We start from the raw sequence: 21471 nt of genomic DNA, 5'->3' as shown, positions 1-21471 counted from the left end.
GACCCACCCTGGGTCTTGGCTCAAGTCATTATCTTATGGTTTGTGGGATCAAGCCCCATGTCAGGATCTGCACTGATTAGCACCATGCCTGCTTGGGATTCTCTCTCTCCATCTCTCATTGCCTTTCCCCTGCTCACATGTGTGTATGTGCTCTCTCTCTGAATAAACTTAAAAAAAATAAAAACATCTTCTAATGTTAATTTCTCATTTGTGCATAGATAAGACTCAACATTGATCTCCACCTTGTCTGAACAAATATTAATTTGTTTTAAAAAGAGATTTTCTTCTTTTTTTTAATGTCTTATTTATTTCTGAGAGAGAGAGAGAGAGACAGCGTGAGTAGGGAGGGTCAGAGAGAGGGAGACACAGAATCTGAAGCAGGCTCCAGGCTCTGAGCTAGCTGTCAGCACAGAGCCTGATGCAGGGCTCAAACCCATGAACCATGAGATCATGACCTGAGCTGAAGTCGAACACTTAACCGACTGAGCCACCCAGGTGCCCCCAAGTATTACTCTTTTAATCACATAGCTTAGACTGGATTATTGCTTTTCAACTTGTTGGTATGAGACTTCTCCCTTCATTTAAGTCCTAGGTGAGAATTATGATTATTAACATACTCATCACATACTATTAGGAAATATATTTTCATTGTAGTAAAGTACACATAATATAAAATTTATCATTTTAACCATTTTTGTACAGTGCAGTGGTTGTACATTCATAATGTTGTGTAACTATCTCCACTACATTTCAAAGCTTTTTCATCATCCCAAACTGAAACTATGTACCCATTTAACAGTAACTCCACACTCCCCCCTCCTCACACTCTTTTTCAAAAGTAAACGTTAAAAACAATTTTAAATTAAAAAAATTTGTAGACCTTATGGGAGTTGGAATTTTACTTTCCTAATGAAAAGTGCTTTAATTTTACCACATATTAGGAGCACAGTAGAATTCAGCAGGAAAGGGACTGTCATATCTTGGGCATTATAACAAAATACCATAGACTGGAGGGTTTAAACAGACATTTATTCTTACAATTGTTGAGGCTGGCAAACCCTGTGAAGGTCCAATTCCTAGTATGTAGACAGCTTCTTTCTCACTGTGCTACTCATGTCTCACATGACTTTTTGTGTATACCCATGGGAAGAAATCTCTTCCTGTTCTTATAATCTCTCTTCTACTTCTTATAAGGGTACTGTTCCCATTATGAGTGTCCCACCTTCATGACCTAGTCTCAACCTAATTCCTTACAGCTCCATCTCTAAACACCATCACACTAGAAATCAGGGCTTCAACATATGAATTCTGAGGGGCTACAAACATTTAGTCCCTAATAGGGATTTTTCTTACTCATCCTACTAACAAATTTTCTAATATTAAGCAGGGATGTTATTCAGATTACTTTGCTCAGAACCCTCATGCTGAAGGACATGATCATAGTTTGAAGAAATGCAAAGGCACACTACAATTTGGGTCACAAAGACTTAAAATCAAAAATGTTATTTCTCCCAAAATAAGTATATAAATTTAATGTAATTCCAACTATCAAAAGGGTTTTGTGTTTTGAGAACAGTCTTCATTTAAATAGAAAGAAAACTGGAATAGCCAATAAAACTATGAAAAACAGTGAGGAGGACTTGGTCTAATACGCAGTATCAAAATACGGTAAGGCTAATGTTAAATCAGTTAATATGGTATTAGTATAGAAGTAGAAAAATAGATTAGTGAAACAAGAATACAGAAATAGGTCTTGGTACAAGTGAAAGTACAAGCAGTTTCAGTTGAATGAGGAAAAGATCATGTGGTTAAAGGATTACATAGCTGAGTCAGTTAAATAGGAAAAGGGTGGTATTGGTAAAAACAACAGGTCTTTCCTACTAACCCATGTCTAGAAAGAGGACCTTAGATTTGCCTTTGTACCAGTTTCCTTGAAGAAACTACTACTGTAGATTCCTCATTTGTATCCTGTACCTAGATGAGGGGAGAGCTGTGAATTGGCATGTAGACATTAATAGCCTATATGACTAAGGCATCATCCGTCTTGGGAAACCAAGGCAGTAGTTTCCCTGTGCTTAAGTGGGTTTCAGTCTTACAACTGGGTGTGTAAGATGCAGTGGTGGGTTATAGTAAGATGTCCTGGGTGAGAACGTTAATGTTTCCCAGGGCTTAGGTGAACTACACCCATTCTAACTTTTTCTCCCCTCAGCAGTACATAGGTCCTGGAAGGTATGTTTGCTTGGTTAGTTGCAGTATTGTAAAGGTGGTTTTTTGTTTTGTTTAGGACAAAGCTAATAATAAACCTAATGTTGGGTTAAAGCCTATTCTGGTTTTTTTTGGTTTTTTTTTTTTTTTTTTGATTGCCAGTTCAAATCTGTGATTGCTGTTGGTGGACACTGCAGATTGGTGTCAGAACTGTGTGACTGGCTGCTGAGTAGTTGGGTTATTTTAACAAATTGTGCTTATATAACTGAAAACCCATCTGGAAGAAAATAACAATGAATCCTCATTTTATATGACATTAAAAAATAAATTCTAGATAAATATTTACATATTGAAAAAAGTAAACAATAAACAACTTGCAAGAAAACCTAAGAAAAATTACATATACAATCTAGAGATTAAAGTATCTTTTTAACCAATCCATAAGCTTAGAAAAAATACATATCAGGTTACACAGAAGTTTAAGATCTTTTTATGGAAAAAATATTTTTATGACAAAAATTAGGCAAATTCCTAATGTCTAATATATAAAGAGGTCTTCAAAATTGACAGATAAATAATCCTATAGGAAAATGAGCCAACAATACAAAAATTTACAAAGAAGCAAATCTAGGAGCAGTCAAGGTGTATACTCATCATACAAACATAAATTTAAGTAGTATATTACCATCTATTGCAGTGTTAGAGGAAAGCTGTGTTTCTGAAAATGACTGATAGTATCTATTAAAATTAAAAAATAGTGTATGTCCTTTGATCTAACAATCTTTTGCCTGTAATCAATCCCCAGAAAAAAAAATATCTGAAATTTAAGGTCTGATTTTAAGAACGTTAAAAAAAAAAAATGCTTACTGTGGTGTTTGTTGTTTGTGGTTGCAAATAACTAGCAACAAGTTGAATCAGTAGAGAATGTCAGGGTCCATTTACAGTATACAGTATCACAGGTGTTACTCACCTTACTCTGACTATCCTAATCATTGTTGCCCCTTGGCACCAGCCCATGATAGGCACCAAAAGGTAATCCTCCTAGTTTGGTCTGAATTAAGAGTTTTTAGTTGCTCTGGCAACTTCAAAGCTGCACAAACTGAAGAGCAAAACACTTAAGAAATAAAAGGGGAATGCTTGAATGGAAGAAAATAGAGGATAATTTAGATTCATGTAGATAAACATATATAAACAACCCTGGAATTTATAATCTTATCTCAAGACCAATCTTCAAAACTGCTAATAAGTGATATAGTACTATGGTTTCATTAGCATTTCATTATTTTGTATTTAAAAAGTTGAAATATACCTAAAGTTTAAATGCTGCATCTCATTTTTATCACTGTTCAAAAAGAGCACTAACAACTCTTTATATGTCAAGTTGTTGTGGAAAGGGATCAAGCAAGCAAAAACTGTCAAAAAGATTTGCTTCACATAAAAGAATACTGTTTAAAAGGTCTCAGATCTCCTTTTTTAGCACCGTTTTCACCAAAGAAACAAACGGGATCAACTGGTTATAGCTGGCAGAATAGAAAAAAAAATCTTGAGGTTAAAACTGAAGGTGAAATGCAAGAGTTGAAGTTTTACTCAGTGGCATATTTAAAAATTTAAGAGTAACTGGTTTCTTCATTTTAAAAATATCAAATTCTTAATGTCAGTACTGGTTATGTGGACTCTTAAAATTTCTGATAAATGTTTCAGTAGAAACTAGTTCTTAAATCAAGTCTCTGCATGTATTATTAAATGATATGATTCTTAAATATATGTAACCCACCTAACCTGTTGCAGAATCATGCTTTAATTTCAGAGTTGAGACCACACATAGTAGTGATGTGACATGCAAAAGTACATTTAAATAATTTAAGCTACCATCCAATTTTCAAAAATGACTTATAGTAAAGGTAAGATTTTAGAAATATTTTCTATAAAATATTAGCATCTGCCTGGGATTGTGAGCCCATTATTACATTTACTCCATGTACAGCTTTCCTACTCCTATCTTTATCTTTTATAATTTTCAGAAATAGCACAAACAATAGAACACATATATTATCAGAACCTAGCGTTAACTAACATTGTTATATTTAGTTGGAATCTTTATTTCTTTTTTAATGATGGTGTTTAGGTACAAAATTGAAAATATCCTCTAATTACCATGCTTGGTCCCATTTCTTTTCCACTACCTTTCTTTCTAGAGGCAACCACTTTCGGGAAATGACTGTATCCTTCCAATCCATTCTTCAGTTTTACATAAAAATGTTCACCCGTAACTAACACTTAATACTAGTGTTCATTTAATTCAAATTCAGAGTTAACAATTAGAATACATTCATCCCTTCATTTTTTCACTCTACATGATTTTTCAGGTCTTTCTGTCAATATATTTATATATATAATCTGTTATACTTAACTACTAGAGAATATTCTACTGTGTGCCTATCATCACATTGTATTTATCCATTTCACAAGCAACACACATTTGTTTCTAATTTTTTGCTCATGTAATTCATGCTGCAATGAACATAAAGATACATGACTCTCTAAGTACATGTATCAGTTTCTTGGGTATATGCATGTATACTCAAGAGTGTATTCTTGAATCTATTTTAGAAATTCTTTCCTACTGCAAGGTTTTGAAAACATTCTCCTATAAAATTCTTATGTTACCAAGTTTTGCTTTTTGCATTCTAGTCTTTACAATACTTTTGAATTTCATAATACTTTAATGTATTACTATGGCAGAGATCTTTTTTCCACATGAAGAATCAGTTACCCTGAGACCATTTTTTGAATCATCCATGATTTTCCTACGAACTTGTGATACCATCTCTATCAATTACCAATTCCCCATAAAGGCATGCATGTTTCTGAATACAATATTCTGTCCCAATCTTTGATTTCTATGAATGCATCAAGAACGAGTAATTTTGATTACATATGTAGCAAAACATTTTAAAAATGACAATTTTGTCTCGTAATTTCAAATCTTTATACCTCTCATTTCTTTGTCTTAATGCATCAGGTAGGCCTTCCAGAACCATGTTGCTTAGTGTCCATGACTGGTTACTTCAATGAGGTTGCTCCTAAAAGTATATCAACAATGTGGGAGTTCTGGGAGTATAGGATTTTAAACTATGATACTTATTAAAATTGTTAGTATTTAAGTTTTGACTTGCTGTTGAAGTATTTTCCACATTCAAGTCATGTTATTGTAAAAGGAATTTCCTGGTATATTATTAAGTGAGTTTTGCTGAAGCTTTTCCTAAATTCAAGGCGTTCATCAAGCTTTAGTGAGTATGAATTCTCTGGTGTCTAATATGGTGTGACTTCTGGCTAAAAGCTTTCCCACATTCACTACACTGATAAGGTTTTTCTCCAGTATGGATTCTCATATGTAGAGCAAGAGTTGAGAACTGAGAGAAGGCTTTCCCACATTCATTACAACCATAGGGCTTCTCACCTGTATGGCTTCTCATATGAACAGTAAGAGATGAGCTTTGACAGAAGGCTTTCCCACATATTTTACATTCATAAGGTTTATCCCCCGTATGAATTCTCACATGTACAATAAGTGATGTGATTCGAGAAAAGGCTTTTCCACATTTATTACATTCATAGGGCTTCTCTCCTGTATGAATATTGTGATGTTTAATGAGGTATTGCTTCTGCCTAAAGATTGTTCCACATTCATTACATTTATAAGGTTTCTCTCCAATATGAATTTTCTCATGCTCAGTGAGATTTGATTTGCCACTGAAGGCTTTCCCACATTCTTTACATATATAGGGTTTCTCTCCTGTATGACTTCTCTGGTGTCTAATGAGGCTTGACTTCTGAATGAAAGCTTTCCCACATCCTTTGCATTCATAAGGTTTCTCTCCAGTATGTATTCTTTGATGGATAATCAGGTTTTCTTTCTGGCTAAAGGCTTTTCCACATTCATTACATTTAAAGGGTTTCTTTCCACTGTGGATATTCTGATGTTTAATGAGGTATTGCTTCTGGCTGAAGGCTCTTCCACATTGATTACATTCAAATGGTTTCTCTCCTGTATGGATTTTCTCATGCTCAGTGAGATATGATTTGCCACTGAAGGCTTTTCCACATTCCTTACATGCATAGGGTTTGTTTCCAGTATGATTCCTCTGGTGTTTAATGAGGCTTGACATCTGAATAGAAGCTTTCCCACATTCATAGAGTTTCTCCCCAGTATGATGTTTCTGATGAGAAAGGAAGTTTCTCTTCTGACTGAAGGCTTTTCCACATTTATTACATTTATATGGTTTCTTTCCTGTATGACTTCTCAAATGTAGAGTAAGGGATGAGACTCGAGAGAATACTTTACCACATTCAGTACATTCATGAGATTTTTCTCCAGTATGCATTTTCTTATGCTCTATGAGGTTTTGCTTCAGGCTGAAGGTTTTTCCACATTCATTACATTCCTGAGGTTTCTCTCTAGTATGAATTTGATCATGCTGAAGGAGATCTGCTTCAGGCTTAAGGCTTTCCAACATTCTTAACACACAGATATTTTTTCTAACAAGAATTCTTCAGTATTTCTTGACATGTGACAGAGATGAAAGTTTTTACATTCATCAAATTCATAGGTTTCTCTCCAGTATTTAATTCTCAGGTGTCTAATGAAGTTGGATTTGTGATGAAAGACTTACATTGCTTATCCTGAGATTAGACAATTACAGACTGACTGGAATGAAACATATAGTATCAATGGTTCTTTCTTAGACAGCTCCACTTATATTTGAGTATAAATTATGTTCTGAGCTCTCTTAAACTGAATCTCATACATAGAGATGTAGTCTTAAAGAATCAACATCTGTACTCAGAGAAAATACTTTTCTGTTACTCCCAGGTTTTCTGACTTTTTTCTTAGCTATATTTTCATGGAGAAGGATGAGACTTAACTCCGATTTCTTCTATGCTGAGTCTTCATCTATTTATAAATTTCTCAGACCTTTTCTAAAAGGGAATAAAAAAACATCATTGAAAAGAGCTAATAACTAAAATATTTAGTGCCTGGCATGTAGTAAACATCCAATAAAGTAGCTATCATCATCAACAATAACATTTGTGATTTTTCCCAGTGTTTTTAACAAAACTTTTAAAATGTGGTATTGTAAAATAGACTATTTCAAACCTAGTCCCCCAGTATAAAAGAAAGCTTAAATACAAATAACATTCACAGGGCCATGTAGCTTAAACTGTTTTTATTTTTATTATTTAAGTTTACTTATTTTGAGGAAGAGAGAAAGTGTGCACACGAGCTGGGGAAGGGCAGAGAGAGAGGGAGAAAGAGAGGATCCCAAGCAGGCTCTGCGCCATCAGCACAGAGCCCAATGTTGGGCTTGAACCCATGAACTGTGAGATCATGACATGAACCGAAGTCAAGAGTTGGGATGCTTAACCAACTGAGCCACCCAGCTGCCCTGTTCAAACTGTTTTTAAATGTAGCTTTGTACATTTTAGAAGTCAGTAAAATTAAATATAACAAACAGGTGACAAACAGGATCAAAGGACAAACACATAAGATTGGGAGAGCCTAGGATGAAAGGATAAAAAATAAAATGAATAGAATTATTATTAAAAAGGACATGTGGTTAAATATTTATCCTATATCTTCCTGAAACTCCATTAAAATGGTAGTACGAGGATGTAGGGCATATACTCATAAACACTGCAGTGGTTGAGGAGACACTGGAAGGTGAAAAGATTTAGGAAATTTTGAAAGGAAAGCAAATAAACAACTATAAATTAGCAGCAGAATTGAGTGACTTAACTAAAAAGCCAGAAGAGGATGCTACCTAAAAACAGGTAATTTGTGACACAGCTTTCAACAAAGGCTCTATAAATGGAGTGACTGGGTAAGAGTGGAAGGTGGAACTTATAAAATGATTATAAAAGAAGCAGCTTATGTACCTAATTCTCCCAACTGGAAGGAAATAGAAATTTATTATCCAAAGTATAACGGAGAGGCTCCAAACTTAGTGATGATAGGCAAAGTGGATACTGAAAAGAGGGAGTAAAAATTCCTGTGAAGAACAGGGTTCCAACCCCTTTGTACTGCTGCTCTTTACAAATGCTGGTGGTTGCTGGTGTCAAACAATAGAAAGGCTTTTTCTTTTTTTTAAAGTTAATTTTTAATTATTTTGAGAGAGAGAGAGCATGCATACAAGGGGCAGAGAGAGAGTCCCAAGCAGGCTCCATACAGAGCCCCACGCAGGGCTCGAACTCACAGACCATGAGTTCATATCCTGAGCTGAATCAAATCTGACACTCGGCTGAGCCACCCAGGCACCCCTGGGAGGGTTCTTTACTGGAAAAAATGAGAAGACCGTGAAAACACTTACAGATATTTATGCTTGGAGTCATATAAAAGAATAACCTAAATAGCTGACTAAATGCCGCATAGCAAAGCCCATCATTTTACAACTCTTAATCATGCACAAAGATTACAATAATATTTCTGGTACCTCAATGTTAAATTTTAACATAGAGCTAAAGATCACAAAAAATTGATGAAAGCCCTGTTGTGAAATCTAGATAAAAACAAGGATAAAAACAAGGAAAGGAAGAAAAGAAACACATATAAACAATAAAAATTAGTATCACAGAAGCACTGAAAACATACAAAGCACTGAAATATCAACAAAGTTCTTTTTTTAATTGTTTTTAAATGTTTATTTAAAAAATGTTTTTTAATATTTTATTTATTTCTGAGAGAGAGAGACAGTGTGAGCAGGGGAGGGTCAGAGAGAGAGGGAGACACAGAATCTGAAACATCAGCACAGAGACTGATGCAGGGCTCGAACCCATGAACCACGAGCTCATGACCTGAGCTGAAGTCAGCTGCCCAACTGACTGAGCCACCCAGGCGCCCCTACAGAGAGACAGTGTGAGTGGGGGAGGTGCAGAGAGAGGGAGACACAGCATTTGAAGCAGGCTCCAGGCTCTGAGCTGTCAGCACAGAGCCTTATGCAGGGCTCGTACTCACAGTGAGAGATCATGCCCTGAGCTGAAGCTGGATGCTTAACCAATAGAGCCACCCAGGTGCCTCTATCCACAGAGTTCTATAAAGAAGTGCTTTTGCAAATAAACAATATGATGTTGACCCCAAAAATTCAACAGCTTACGTAAAAAAAATTCCCGGAAATCTCCCAGAATAATTAAAAAAAAAAAAAAAAAAAGGAGGAAGAAAGAAAGAAAAAAATGACTGGAAAAAACTTATATATATGTTTATATATATATTATATAAAGTTATCTATGTATAAAAGATTTTATTTTCAAAAGACTTTTACTAAAAAAATTTTTAATGTTTCATTTATTTCTGAGAGAGAGAGACAGCGTGAGGAGGGGAGGGTCAGAGAGAAAGGGAGACAACAGAATCTGAAGCAGGCTCCAGGCTCTGAGCTGGCTGTCAGCACAGAGCGAGACGCGGGCTCCAACCCATGAACCATGAGATCATGGCCTGAGCTGAAGTCCGACGCTTAACTGACTGAACCACACAGGCACCCCTTTAAAATGAAGTTTAATGTTTATTTATAATTTTTGAGAGACAGAACCAAGCTGGGGAGGAGCAGAGAGAGAGGGAGTCACAGAATCCAAAGCAGGCTCCAGACTCTGATCTGTCAGAGCCTGATGCAGGGCTTGAACCCATGAACCATGAGATCATGATCTGAGCTGAAGTCAGACCGCAACCAACTGAACCACCCAGGTATCTCCAAAGATTTTATTTTTAAGTAATCTCTACACCCAGAGTGGGGCTCAAACTTACAAACCTGAGATCAAGAGTCACATGCTCTACCTAATGAGCCAGCCAGGCACCCCCAAGCTGATAATATTTTTAAATGATTAAATCAAAAGTAGGTAAAATAGATGTATAAAATTTGAGAATAAGCACCATTAGACACAGTTAAATGAGTTGAAAGTGGTTGCCTTTGTGGAGAAGGAACTGTGGGTGAGGAAGGATCGTACAAGCATAGCTATAATCCTATTTCACTTTTATTTTATTATTTTTTTAATTTTTTAAGGTTTTATTTATTTCAGAGAGAGAGACAGTGTGAGCATGGGAGGGTCAGAGAGAGAGAGACACAGAATCTGAAACAGGCTCCAGGCTCTGAGCTGGCTGTCAGCACAGAGCCCGACACGAGGCTCGAACCCACAAACTACGAGATCATGACCTGAGCCAAAGTCGGACGCTTAACCAACTGAGCCACCCAGGCGCCCCAATCCTATTTCAAACTTTTAAAAGCCCCTACTTGTTAGACCTGCAGAGATGTCCTTGAAGACTTGAGCCTTTTAACCTGAACTGATTTGTAATTGTATAATAACTATAGTACTCTTTTTGTCTAGTTGCAATTAAGTTTCACATGGCTAAACAGCAAAGTGCACATGTATTTAATGAAAAGAAGTAAAATAAGCCAGAAAACAGCCATTTTTGCCTTGAAATCTGATTTACTGCAGTGTTCTGATTATCGATACTATCATTTCTAGATACAGAAACTGTCATTGCCATCAATTTCAGTTTTCATTTTATCATTATGCCTGAAATAACTGACACCAAAGCTCTTCTTTTGTGAAGAGCTCTTTTCTTGTCCTCCCTCTTAATCCTTTCTTTTATAACTATTTTCTACTGGCTGCAAATCTTCAATGTTATCCTTATCTGTCCTGTCCCTCTTAAAATTTTATCCTTTCCTTTTTTTTTTTAACATTTTATTTTTAAGTAATTTCTACACCCAACAGGGAGCTCAAACTTACAAACCTGAGATCAAGGGTCGCATGTTCTACCAACTGAGCCAGCCAGGCACACCTCTTCATTTTCTTATAAATCATTGTAAGAGCTGACTCCATTAATATGCTGTTACATCAATGCTATAATTCCTAAAATTAGAAGACAAAAACCCTCAACCTTTACTGCATGCCATAAGCAAAAATTTACTCAAATTGAATTAAAGGCCTCAATGTAAGTGTTAAAACTAGACATCATGAAAATAAAAAACTAATGCCCTTCAAAAAACGCAGTTAAAAAAAAAAACGGAAAGCCAGACTGGTAGAAACTGATGAAGGGCTCATATCCAAAATATCTAGAACTCCTAAATCTCAGTAACAAAAAGATAATCTAAATTGTAAAATGGGTAAAAGACTACAACAGGTATTTCACAAAATCAGATATATGAATGGCCAATAAGTACATTAGACCTTCATCCAAACTAGTGATGAAAAATGCTTATTAAAATCCCAGTGAGATACCTTACATATCCATTAAAATGACTAAAGTTAAAACAACTGCCAATCCAAGTGTATGAATGTGAAGCAACTAGCTCTCAAAAAACTGTAGGTGCAAACGAAAAATGATATAGTTACTTTGGAACACAATTTGAGTATTTTATAAAGTTAAATATATACTTATTCTGTGTAGCAATCCCATTTCTAGGCATTTATTCAAGAAAAATGAACATGTAGATTGACACAAACACCTAGCATATGAATATTCATAATAGTGTTATTCACTAATAGCCCAAAATGGAAATAATCTAAATGTCTATCAATGATAGACAAATTATGTCCATACTTAATACTAATAGTCAGCAATAAAAAGGAATGAAATATATACACATGAATTAATCTCAAAAATGTAGAACTAAATCAAAGAAATTAAATGCTAAAGATTATGCAGTATTTGACTACATTTATATGAATTCTAGAACGGCACGCTCTAGTAACATAAAGCCAGTCAGTGATCACCAGGGATGGAGTAGGGGTATGACTCTACAGCAAAAGGGCACAAAGAACTGTGATGGATCTGTTCTACATGTTGGTTTTGGTATTGGTTTTATGACTATATACAATTACCAAATATATCAAATGATATATTTAAAGGGGGTGACTGTTATGGAAATTACACCTCAATAAAGCTGAAAAAGTAAATCTTTCCACACCTGAAGCTCTACAACAATCACTAATTATTTATTAACCATCTTCTTTGTGCTCTAGACTGCAGATAAGAAGGGTAAAATACCAGCCTTTCTCTCAATGAGCTTCAATGCAGGTCTTCAACAGGAAAGGAAATATACAAATGTATGACAGTATATACTTAGGATCCAAGTTGCTCTGGAAATTATAATATGCTGTAGTCGAGAGGTTAGAGATACTGGGCTAAAGTGATAATGGAGAGACATTTTAGTAAAAATGAAGCCCAAGGGTAAATAATGGATAGGACTTTGATAGATGGACCACTGCACAAAGGCGAACATGCAAATAATTTCATATATATGAAGGGGGAGGGAAGAAGGGTACAAGTGATACTATTTAAAACTGGAATAATAATCACAACTACCAACCATGTGGTGAAAAGAGGAGAGAGACTAAAAATATACTAATGTATAAAATAAATGTCATTCCTTAGTGGGGAGTAAATATAATACCTAAAGAAATGAAAGATGAAAACTAAGAAAGTTGTAAATATAAATGCAACCAAGAGAATATAACAAAATAATTATTAAAATAAAATATAACAAACTTTCCATTATTTTCAGAAGGAGAGACATATATACCCAAGACAAGGAAACCAAAGATCCTACGATAAATGATAAAAAAGATGAGGTCAAATTTAAAACAGAATACATAGGGGTGCCTGGGTGGCTTAGTCGGTTAAGCGTCCGACTTTCGCTTAGGTCATGATCTCGCGGTTCGTGGGCTCGAGCCCCGCGTCGGGCCCTGTGCTGACTGCCAGCTCAGAGCCAGGAGCCTGTTTCAGAGTCTGTCACTCCCTCTCTCTCTGACCCTCCTCTGCTCATGCTGTCTCTCTCTCTCCTAGAAATAAATAAAAACATTAAAAAAAGTTTTTTTTTAAATAAATAAAACAGAATACATAATATTAAATAAAAGAACAAACACTAACCATACTGTTTCTGTCAATAAATACAACTCAAATAAAAAGTACTTTTAAAAGAAAAAGACTGTGACAGGCTTATACAGATAATTCTCAGGTTCCAACACTCATTTCCTGAATCAAGAAAACCTGCAGGTAAGGCCCAGCAATCTGTATTTAACAAGCCCTCCAGATGATTTTGACACATGCTAAGGTTTAACAACGATATAATAAAACCTACATAAACTCTCTATATAAGGTACACATCTAAAACAGGGGTGCCTGGGTGGCTCAGTTAAGTGACTGACTCTTGATTTCAGCTCAGGTCGTGATCTCACAGTTCATGAGATCCAGACCTGCGTCAAGCTTTGCACTGACAGCACAGAGCCTACTAGGGATTCTCTCTCAGCTCTCTCTTTCTGCCCTACGCCTGCTCACGTGCATGTGCACTTTCTCTCACTTCTGTCTCTCAAAATAAATATTTTTTAAAAATTACATTAGAAAAAAGGAAATTTTCACTTGTAAATTTCAAATTAAAAAAAATTTTTTAATGTTTATTTTTGAGAAAGAGAGACAGGGCACAAGTAGGGTAGGGGCAGAGAGAGAGAGGGAGACAGAATCTGAAGCAGGCTCCATGCTCCCAGTTGTCAGCACAGAGCCTGACACCAAGCTCAAACCCACAAACTGTGAGATCATGACCTGAGCTGGTATCAGACGCTTAACTAACTGAGCCACCCAGGCATCCCTCACTTGTAAATTTCAAAATATACCGGCTTGAACAGACACTTTGGCCAAACAGAAAATTAAAATGCAGAACATTCAGATATATTCTGAAAAATTTAGAATGTATATCAGAGCCTATAGAATATATTTGAAAAAATGTTTGGATAGGTTTTAACATAAATTTTTACATTATTCTAAAAAAAAAAAAAAACATAGGGCGCTTGGGTGGTTCAGTCTGTTGAGCGACCACCTCTTGATTTCAGCTCAGGTCATGATCCCACAGTTCATGAGACTGAGCTCTGCATCAGGCTCTGCAGTGACTGCAAAGAGCCTGCTTGAGATTCTCTCTCTCTCCCTCTCTCTCTCTCTGCTTCTACCTCATTTGCATGCGTGTGCTTGGCTCTCTCAAAGTAAATAAATAAATGTTTAAAAAAACAAAAAGAAATAACATAATAAATAAGCATTCAAACCAAGGAATTACAATAAGGAAAAGTAAATATAAGAAAAAAAATTAGAGTTAAGAAAAATTAAACATTACAAACAGAATTAGAAATAATCCACAAGTTGATTCTTAGGGAAAACTAAAGAGGAATAACAGAAAAATTATAAAAATAAAAAATGATCACTTGGAAATAACCATAGACAGAAAAGGACTACAGAGATTATTTGCTCACCTCCATACATATAAATTTGAAAACCAAATATTACCTATGAAAACTGAGACCAGAAAAGACAAAAAAACCTAAACAGTAAATATAGAAAAGAGACAATTGTTATTTTATTACCCCAATTGATGGCTCAAGATGTGGAATTTAATAAACTTTTACAAATGACAGTAATAGCATTTATTTTAAATTTTCCAATTCTTAAATTCATTATATTTGCAAACAGTATGATGCAGAACAGATCAGGACTTAACCCATTATACTCCTAATTAAAGAAAACACAGAAATAACATCTTGGTAATTAAAACACCTTGTATTTTTTTTTTTAAGTTTATTTATCTATTTTGAGGGAGACAGAGACAGAGCAAGTGGGGGAGAGGTAGAGAGACAGTAGAGAGAGAATCTCAAGCAGGCTCCACACTGTCAGCACAGAGCCTGATGCGGGGCTCAAACTCATGAACCGCGAGATCATGACCTGAGCTGAAATCAAGAGTCAGCCACTTAACTGACTGAGCCACCCAGATGCCCCTAAAAATATTTTCAAAATAGAAATCAAAATAGTCTAATGCCAAGGAAACTATTTTTGTGCTATAATGCCCGACTTGAGTAGTTGCAGCAGAGATCCTAGGGTCTAAAAAGCCTAAAGTATTTATTATCTTGACATTTACAGAAAATGTTTACTGACCTCTTGCCCTATAGTGGTCATTTCTCCCTTCTCTACCTGGCTAGAACCAGGATGCACTGTTGACCCAGTTTCAACCACAAATAAATGATAAAGAGACAATCTGGAAAATATCTGGATCATTAAAGGATCACAAAGACCAAAGCTACCATGCAAATCTTCACTACTCACCACATTAACTGTTATGTAACCAAGAAATCAATTCTTTTATTTCTTTAGTGTTTAATTTATTTCTGAGAGAGAGAGAGCGAGAGCAAGAGAGAGAGCAGGGGAGAGTCAGAGAGAGGGAGATACAGAATCTGAAACAGTCTCCGGGCTCTGAGCTAGTTGTCAGCACGGAGCCCGATGCAGGGCTCAAACCCACGAACCGTGAGATCATGACCTGAGCAGAAGTCAGACACTTAACCGACTGAGCCATCCAGGCGCTCCTCAATTCTTGTATTTCTTAAACCAGTACATTTTGGGGTTTATTACAGTCACTTAGCCTTACCATGATTGATAAACTTTTTAGCAGATATCTACTCAACTCAGGCATTGTAGCATAAAAGTAATCACAGACAATAAGAAAATGAATAGACAAGAAGCACTCACTGAACATGGCCATGTTTCAGTAAAACTCTTTACGAAAATACATAGTAGGGTATAGTTGCCAACTCCTTATCTAACAGGTCACCATTTTCACAGAATACAGTTAAGAGTTTGGTTGACATTTGGGCATTTTGATATATATTTTGAAAATATTTAATCACTAGTCTGGACCTCTTTCCTCAACTGACTCGCATATCCACTTGCTACTCAAAATCTGCACTCAGATGTCTAATAGGGACCTGATTTACCCTGCCCCAAACCAAACCCTTGTTCTCCCAAACCAACTCCCAAATTCTTCTCATCTTGTTAAATAACAACCTATTTTCCCAGTTGCTCAAGCCTAGAACAACTTTCTCCTAGGTCACACACCCAGTATATTTCCACATCCTCTTGGCTTTATCTTCAAAATACAGTCAGCATCTGGTCATTTCTCATAATTCTCACCAGGGCCACCAAAGTCTAAGCCACATTATGTTTTCCCTGTATTATTTAATAGGCTCCTCAGTATTCTTCCTACTTTTGCCTTTGACTCTTTACATAACTCCTCTCAACATAGCAACAACAGTATTCTTGTCATAGTCAAATCATGTCATTATTAAAGCCTCTGTGTGTGCTCATAAAAACATTTAGAAGCACAGTTAATAGTGGCTGCTTCTGGGGGACAGAAATGGAGAACTGAGGGCCAGGATTGAGAAGACATACCCATTGTTTTAATTTTCTTAAAAAAATTTGTTGTTTATTTATTTTTGAGAGAGAGAGAGAGTGTGTCTGTGTGCAAGTGGGGAAGGGGCAGAGAGAGCAAGAGAGAAAGAATCCCAAGCAGGCTTCAAGCTGTCAGCACAGAGCCTGATGTGGGGCTTGAACTCACAAACTGTGACATCATGACCTGAGCTGAAACCAAGAGTCAGACGCTTAAACGAATGAGCCACAGAGGCACCCCTTAATTTTCAATTAAGTAGATGTTTTGGATTTTAAAGATAATAGTATTTTTTAAAAATTATTTTTAATGTTTACTTATTTTTGAGAGAGAGACAGAGCATGAGCGGGTGAGGGGCAGAGAGAGAGGGAGACACAGAATCTGAAGCAGGCCCCAGGTTCCAAGTTGTCAGCACAGAGCCTGACACAGGGCTTGAACTCACGAATTGTGAGATCATGACCTGAGAGATGTCGGGCGCTTAACCAACTGAGCCACCCAGGTGTCCCAATAGTATTATTTTTCTTAAAAGTAACAGGTGAACTAGTAGGAAGTCAGCACTAATTTCCAAGTCTGCTATATTGTTAAAAAGCAAGAGAGGGAGAAATGTTGTGCTATGATAGTTGGAGGTGGAAAAGAACAGGAAATAAAGATAAGGGGTGACATTCAACTCTAAGATGTAAGTGGGGAGAAATGAATGAGAGTTAAATTTCTAGAAAAGAATCTACATGCTAGGATTTGAAAGATTACAGATCTATAATCCTTGGTAAGATGACTGAATGCTTAAGAGAAGGAGTCTAGACAAATAGGGGGGAAGTGAAAAATGGAAACTTTTCGTGAAAGGGAGAACACAATATTTAGGCTAGAAAATTTATAAAATTGAGACTACAATTGAAAAGGCTGGCATCCAGAATAGAGGTTACAGGGGCAACCAGTCCCCCAGAATCTGAGAAAAAAAGAGCACTGATCAAGCAAGAGAATCTGGAAATGTTATTTAGGTATCTAAAGAATTCCCAACAACTGTTACTCCCATGGGCTGTTAAAAAAAAAAAAAAAAAAAACTGCCTCAAAAATTTTTTCAGAGGTTGCAGGTCAAATACCTATAAGAGAGGCTCCTGGGTGGCTCAGTTGGCAAACATCTGACTTTGGCTTAGGTCATGATCTCTGATTTGAGTTCGAGCCTTGCATCAAGGTCTCTGCTGTCCGTGTGGAGCCGCTTCGGATCCTCAGTCTCTCTCTCTCTGCCCTTCCTCTCGTCAGTGCTCTCTCTCTCAAAACCAAATAAACATTAAAAAAAAACGATATATCATAAAAAAATAACTGTGATGAACCTTTATCCCATTCATACCTTTTGGGTTCTTTCTTACCTGGAAAGCACCTCCTTTACATTTCTTCCTCAGTTATCCATTGCTCTTCTTGTTTAAACAGTGACACATAGGACTTGCGACATTACTCTTGAGGGTCAAAGCAGTATCCCATAATTCATGCTGAGACCAAAGGACCCTTGATGGTTTTGAAGGGTAAAGGAAGTGCAGTTCCTAGGGATACACAAGGAAGCTGGTCTATGAAAAAGAACAAAGTAATGATGACCCTTTGGCTTAGAAGCTGGAGCACACACATACACATGAGCACATGGAAAAAGGGTACTTACACTTTGCATCTTCAGCTAAACCCATTATGCCATTTAAAACCTTCACACATTTCAGAAATGGGAAACCTTATTTTCAGAATTTAGGTTGTACAGAGAAATTACGAAACTGAGTTGTCAGAGTTCCACAGAATCACAACCTGTGCAGGTGTCATTTGTGGCCTTGCTCCTGATTGAAGAGTCACAGTTTTGAATATCATTTTCCCCAAGAGAAACATTTTCTCAGGTGGTTAAGCCAGTTAAGTGTTCAACTCTTGATCTCAGCTCAGGTCATAATCTCATGGTTTGTGAGATCAAACCCACAATAGGCTCTGTGCTGACAGCATGGAGCCTGCGTGGGATTCTCTCCCCCTCTCCACTCTTCCTCTCTACCTCCCCCTCTCAAAATAAATAAACATTAAAAAAAAAAAAAAAAAAGAGGGGCGCCTGGGTGGCTTAGTCGGTTAAGCATCCGACTTTCACTTAGGTCATGATCTCGCGGTTCGGGGGTTCGAGCCCTGCGCTGGGCTCTGTGCTGACTGCCAGCTCAGAGCCTGGAGCCTATTTCAGAGTCTGTATCTCCCTCTCTCTCTGACCCTCCCCTGCTCACGCTGTCTCTCTCTCTCTCCTAGAAATAAATTAAAAAAAATTAAAAAAAAAAAAGAAATCTAGGCCTCCAATATGTAATGGAGTGTGACAGATAAAAGTCAAAATTACTCAGAAGCTCTTGCCTTACTCAGATATAAGAGGCTTAAAATCTGGCTGGACAGTGTTACTAATTGATCAAACAGGTAATGCAAAGGGGAATGGATGAAGGCAAACCACAGGAGTCAGGAGATACCAAAATTAACATTTTGGACAAAGAGTTTCAAGTTCCTGTGAAGCCTCAAGATGGAGCTGTCCATTAGCCAATTGGACATTTTTTAGTCACATGTCACGTGAAGCCATAGCAGTGGAATTTTGTTCTTTAGAGGTTAAAAAATATATATGATCAAAGTGAGAAACTTAGGAACATTAATAGTTAAGGAACAAACAGAAACATTAAGTCATTAATGGAGCTTTTTTTGGGGGGTAGTTCTTGGTTTTGACTGGAATTATACATATTCTGAGTAGTATATCAGAAGTCAAACATTTATGAATGAGGCAGTGATAAACATCTGAAAAGTAATAGAGTGAACATAGAAACCTAATCCCTCCACCCCAGGTAAAAATGGAAATATACAAAACAGGCAAGCAAAAATGTGATTCTTACCCCTGTCCTAGCTCTGTTGCAACTCACTCCTCTGACAACCTTTCTTTTCTTTATTTTTAAAAATGTTTTATTCATTTTTGAGAGATAGATAGGAGACAGCGTGACCAGGGGAGGGTCAGAGAGAGAGGGATACACAGAATCCGAAGACAGGTTTCAGGCGCTGAGCTAGCTGTCAGCACAGAGCCCAACATGGGGCTCGAACCCACTAACGGTGAGATCATGACCTGAGCCAAAGTTGTACGCTTAACCGACTGAGCCGTGTAAGCTTCAAAAGGTCTTTCATTAACACTAAAGAATAATCTTCATATAGATAAAAGTTTCTTCATACACCTACGAATACATATTCTTTTTCCTACTTACTAAAAAAGTAATATATTACACCAAACAGGCACACTTTCTTCACAAAATAGCTTGCAGATTTTTAAAATCTAAGATATGTATTTCCATTTGTTCAAGTGTTATTTTGGGTCTTTCATTAACATTTATGAACAATCGTCATATAGATTTTTATACATTTCTTGTTTATCCCTAGGTTTATCCCTTGTTTATCCCTAGAACTATTGTTAAGTTCTATCTTCATAACGATTACTGATTATTTTTTATATGTACCAAAGCTATTTGTGTATATGAATTTTTGTACCATGGTACTTTTTCATTTTATTGAAAAACGTTAAGTGTGATACAAAACTAGAAGGAAGTGTCGTTTTGGATAGAAGAAAATTCGTTTCCCTACATTTACAATGGCCAGCCTTTGGTTTGGGGAAAACCTGGTCAAATTAGGAGTCATTGCCACATCACTGAGAAACAAGCGCATCTTAAATCTGTTACCTGATATCTCTGAACCAAAGAGAGGACATCATCCTTCCCAATTCTGTGCTGTCTACACCGTGGAAACTAGCTCTTAAAGCTCTTCCTTACTCCAGGGCTTTTCAAAGCGGCCTTACCAAAGTTCCTCCAAAGAATTAAGTCCATATATACAGGGAGTCTAGACATCCAGTAACAAGTTTCCCGGAAATGTTTACTTTAAAAAATTGTTAATACTGATTTTGTTTTCAACTGCATCATGAGTCTGCTTTTATATAAAAATCGCTTTAAAAATTACTTATCTCTCAATGTCTTAGCCATTTCCCTTTCTTTCAGAAAAACGGATGCTCCAGAAAGATGCATCTTTATTAGTTATTTTAGAAACGAGAAAAGTGAGGTTGAGGTTACGACCCCATAAAGCTCACGATGCCATCCATCCTCACACACCTGGAACCACAGAGTTCTCACACCAGTGATACCTTTACAATAATCTCATACTCCCGTCACCTACCCGTCGCGGTCCCGCCCCAGTTTCCTCCCGTACCCCTGCCCCCATCCACATAGGCTTTGAACAGTGCACGTCATAGAAGGCGATTCCTCCCCTTTACCCTCTCCAGCCATGTCGCAGTCTCTAAGAATCCTCCCTTACAGCCTCCCTGACCAGATTCTAAGCCCAGAAAACCAGGTCCCACGCCCAGATCTGCGCTTTGCGAAGCCGAACCCAAACTCACCGGCAGACAAAGACGACTATGGCGAGCCAGAAAGTCTGCGCCTGCGCACTCCTTGGCTGGCTAACACTCCCAGAGGTCTCCTGGGCTCTGTCGAGCCCCGGCTCAGTACCGGACAGAATCTGTCGGTATTGGCCGGTCCTCTACTTTTCTGACTGCGGACTACATTTCCCATAAGTTTTGGTGGTTCGAGTCAGCTTTTCGCTTTCTTTCCTGCGCCAGAGTTTGTGGGAGTGTCTCCCTGGTGGGGGGAGGAATGTAAGTAGACCGAGTTTCAGGACTCAATTTAATACTCGACCTGTGTTAACTTTACCTTTGGGAGCGGGCAGTGGTGTGCCTTGCGTTATAATAAACTCAGTTCAGGCATGCCGGGCTTACCCCAAGCAGGAGCCAAGGTGCAAGGCTACGTACTCCTGGAGCGCCGAAACATTTTGGGGCGCTATTCATGCCTCAGGGTGGGTAAGGGTGGGGATTTCTTTGGCAGGGTGCAAGGCGAGCGCCATCTTCTCCGTGGCGAGTGCGGCGCTTAACTACATTTCCCAGGAGGCGCCGCGTCCGCTGCTCCTCTTGACAGCGAGGCGGGCAGCTTTGAGCTGAGCTGTGGATGCTCGTCGT

General features: G+C 37.3%; 1 protein-coding gene across 4 annotated transcripts; it reads right to left on the bottom strand.

Moving 5' to 3' along the window:
• Positions 1-1008: 1008 nt before the first annotated feature.
• ZNF260 (zinc finger protein 260) lies at positions 1009-21012 on the bottom strand. 4 transcript variants are annotated; one of them, XM_039249735.1, is made up of 4 exons: positions 20860-21012; positions 17813-18007; positions 5666-7185; positions 1009-5288 (listed from the first exon to the last, which is right to left on the bottom strand). In XM_039249735.1, the coding sequence occupies exons 3-4, from the start codon at positions 6720-6722 to the stop codon at positions 5269-5271; spliced, it is 1077 nt and encodes a 358-aa protein (XP_039105666.1). In that variant the 5' UTR covers positions 6723-7185; positions 17813-18007; positions 20860-21012; the 3' UTR covers positions 1009-5268. The 4 variants fall into 4 exon arrangements, with proteins under 4 accessions (XP_039105666.1, XP_039105662.1, XP_039105663.1 ...); XM_039249731.1 differs by having other exon boundaries at positions 1009-7185; positions 20860-21011; XM_039249732.1 differs by having other exon boundaries at positions 1009-7185; positions 17813-17983; positions 20860-21011.
• Positions 21013-21471: the final 459 nt, after the last annotated feature.

The sequence above is a fragment of the Hyaena hyaena genome, unplaced genomic scaffold (genome assembly GCF_003009895.1).
Source record: "Hyaena hyaena isolate Hyena2069 unplaced genomic scaffold, ASM300989v1 scaffold_345, whole genome shotgun sequence".
Taxonomy (NCBI): domain Eukaryota; kingdom Metazoa; phylum Chordata; class Mammalia; order Carnivora; family Hyaenidae; genus Hyaena; species Hyaena hyaena.
This window is presented reverse-complemented; position numbering and strand designations above follow the sequence as displayed.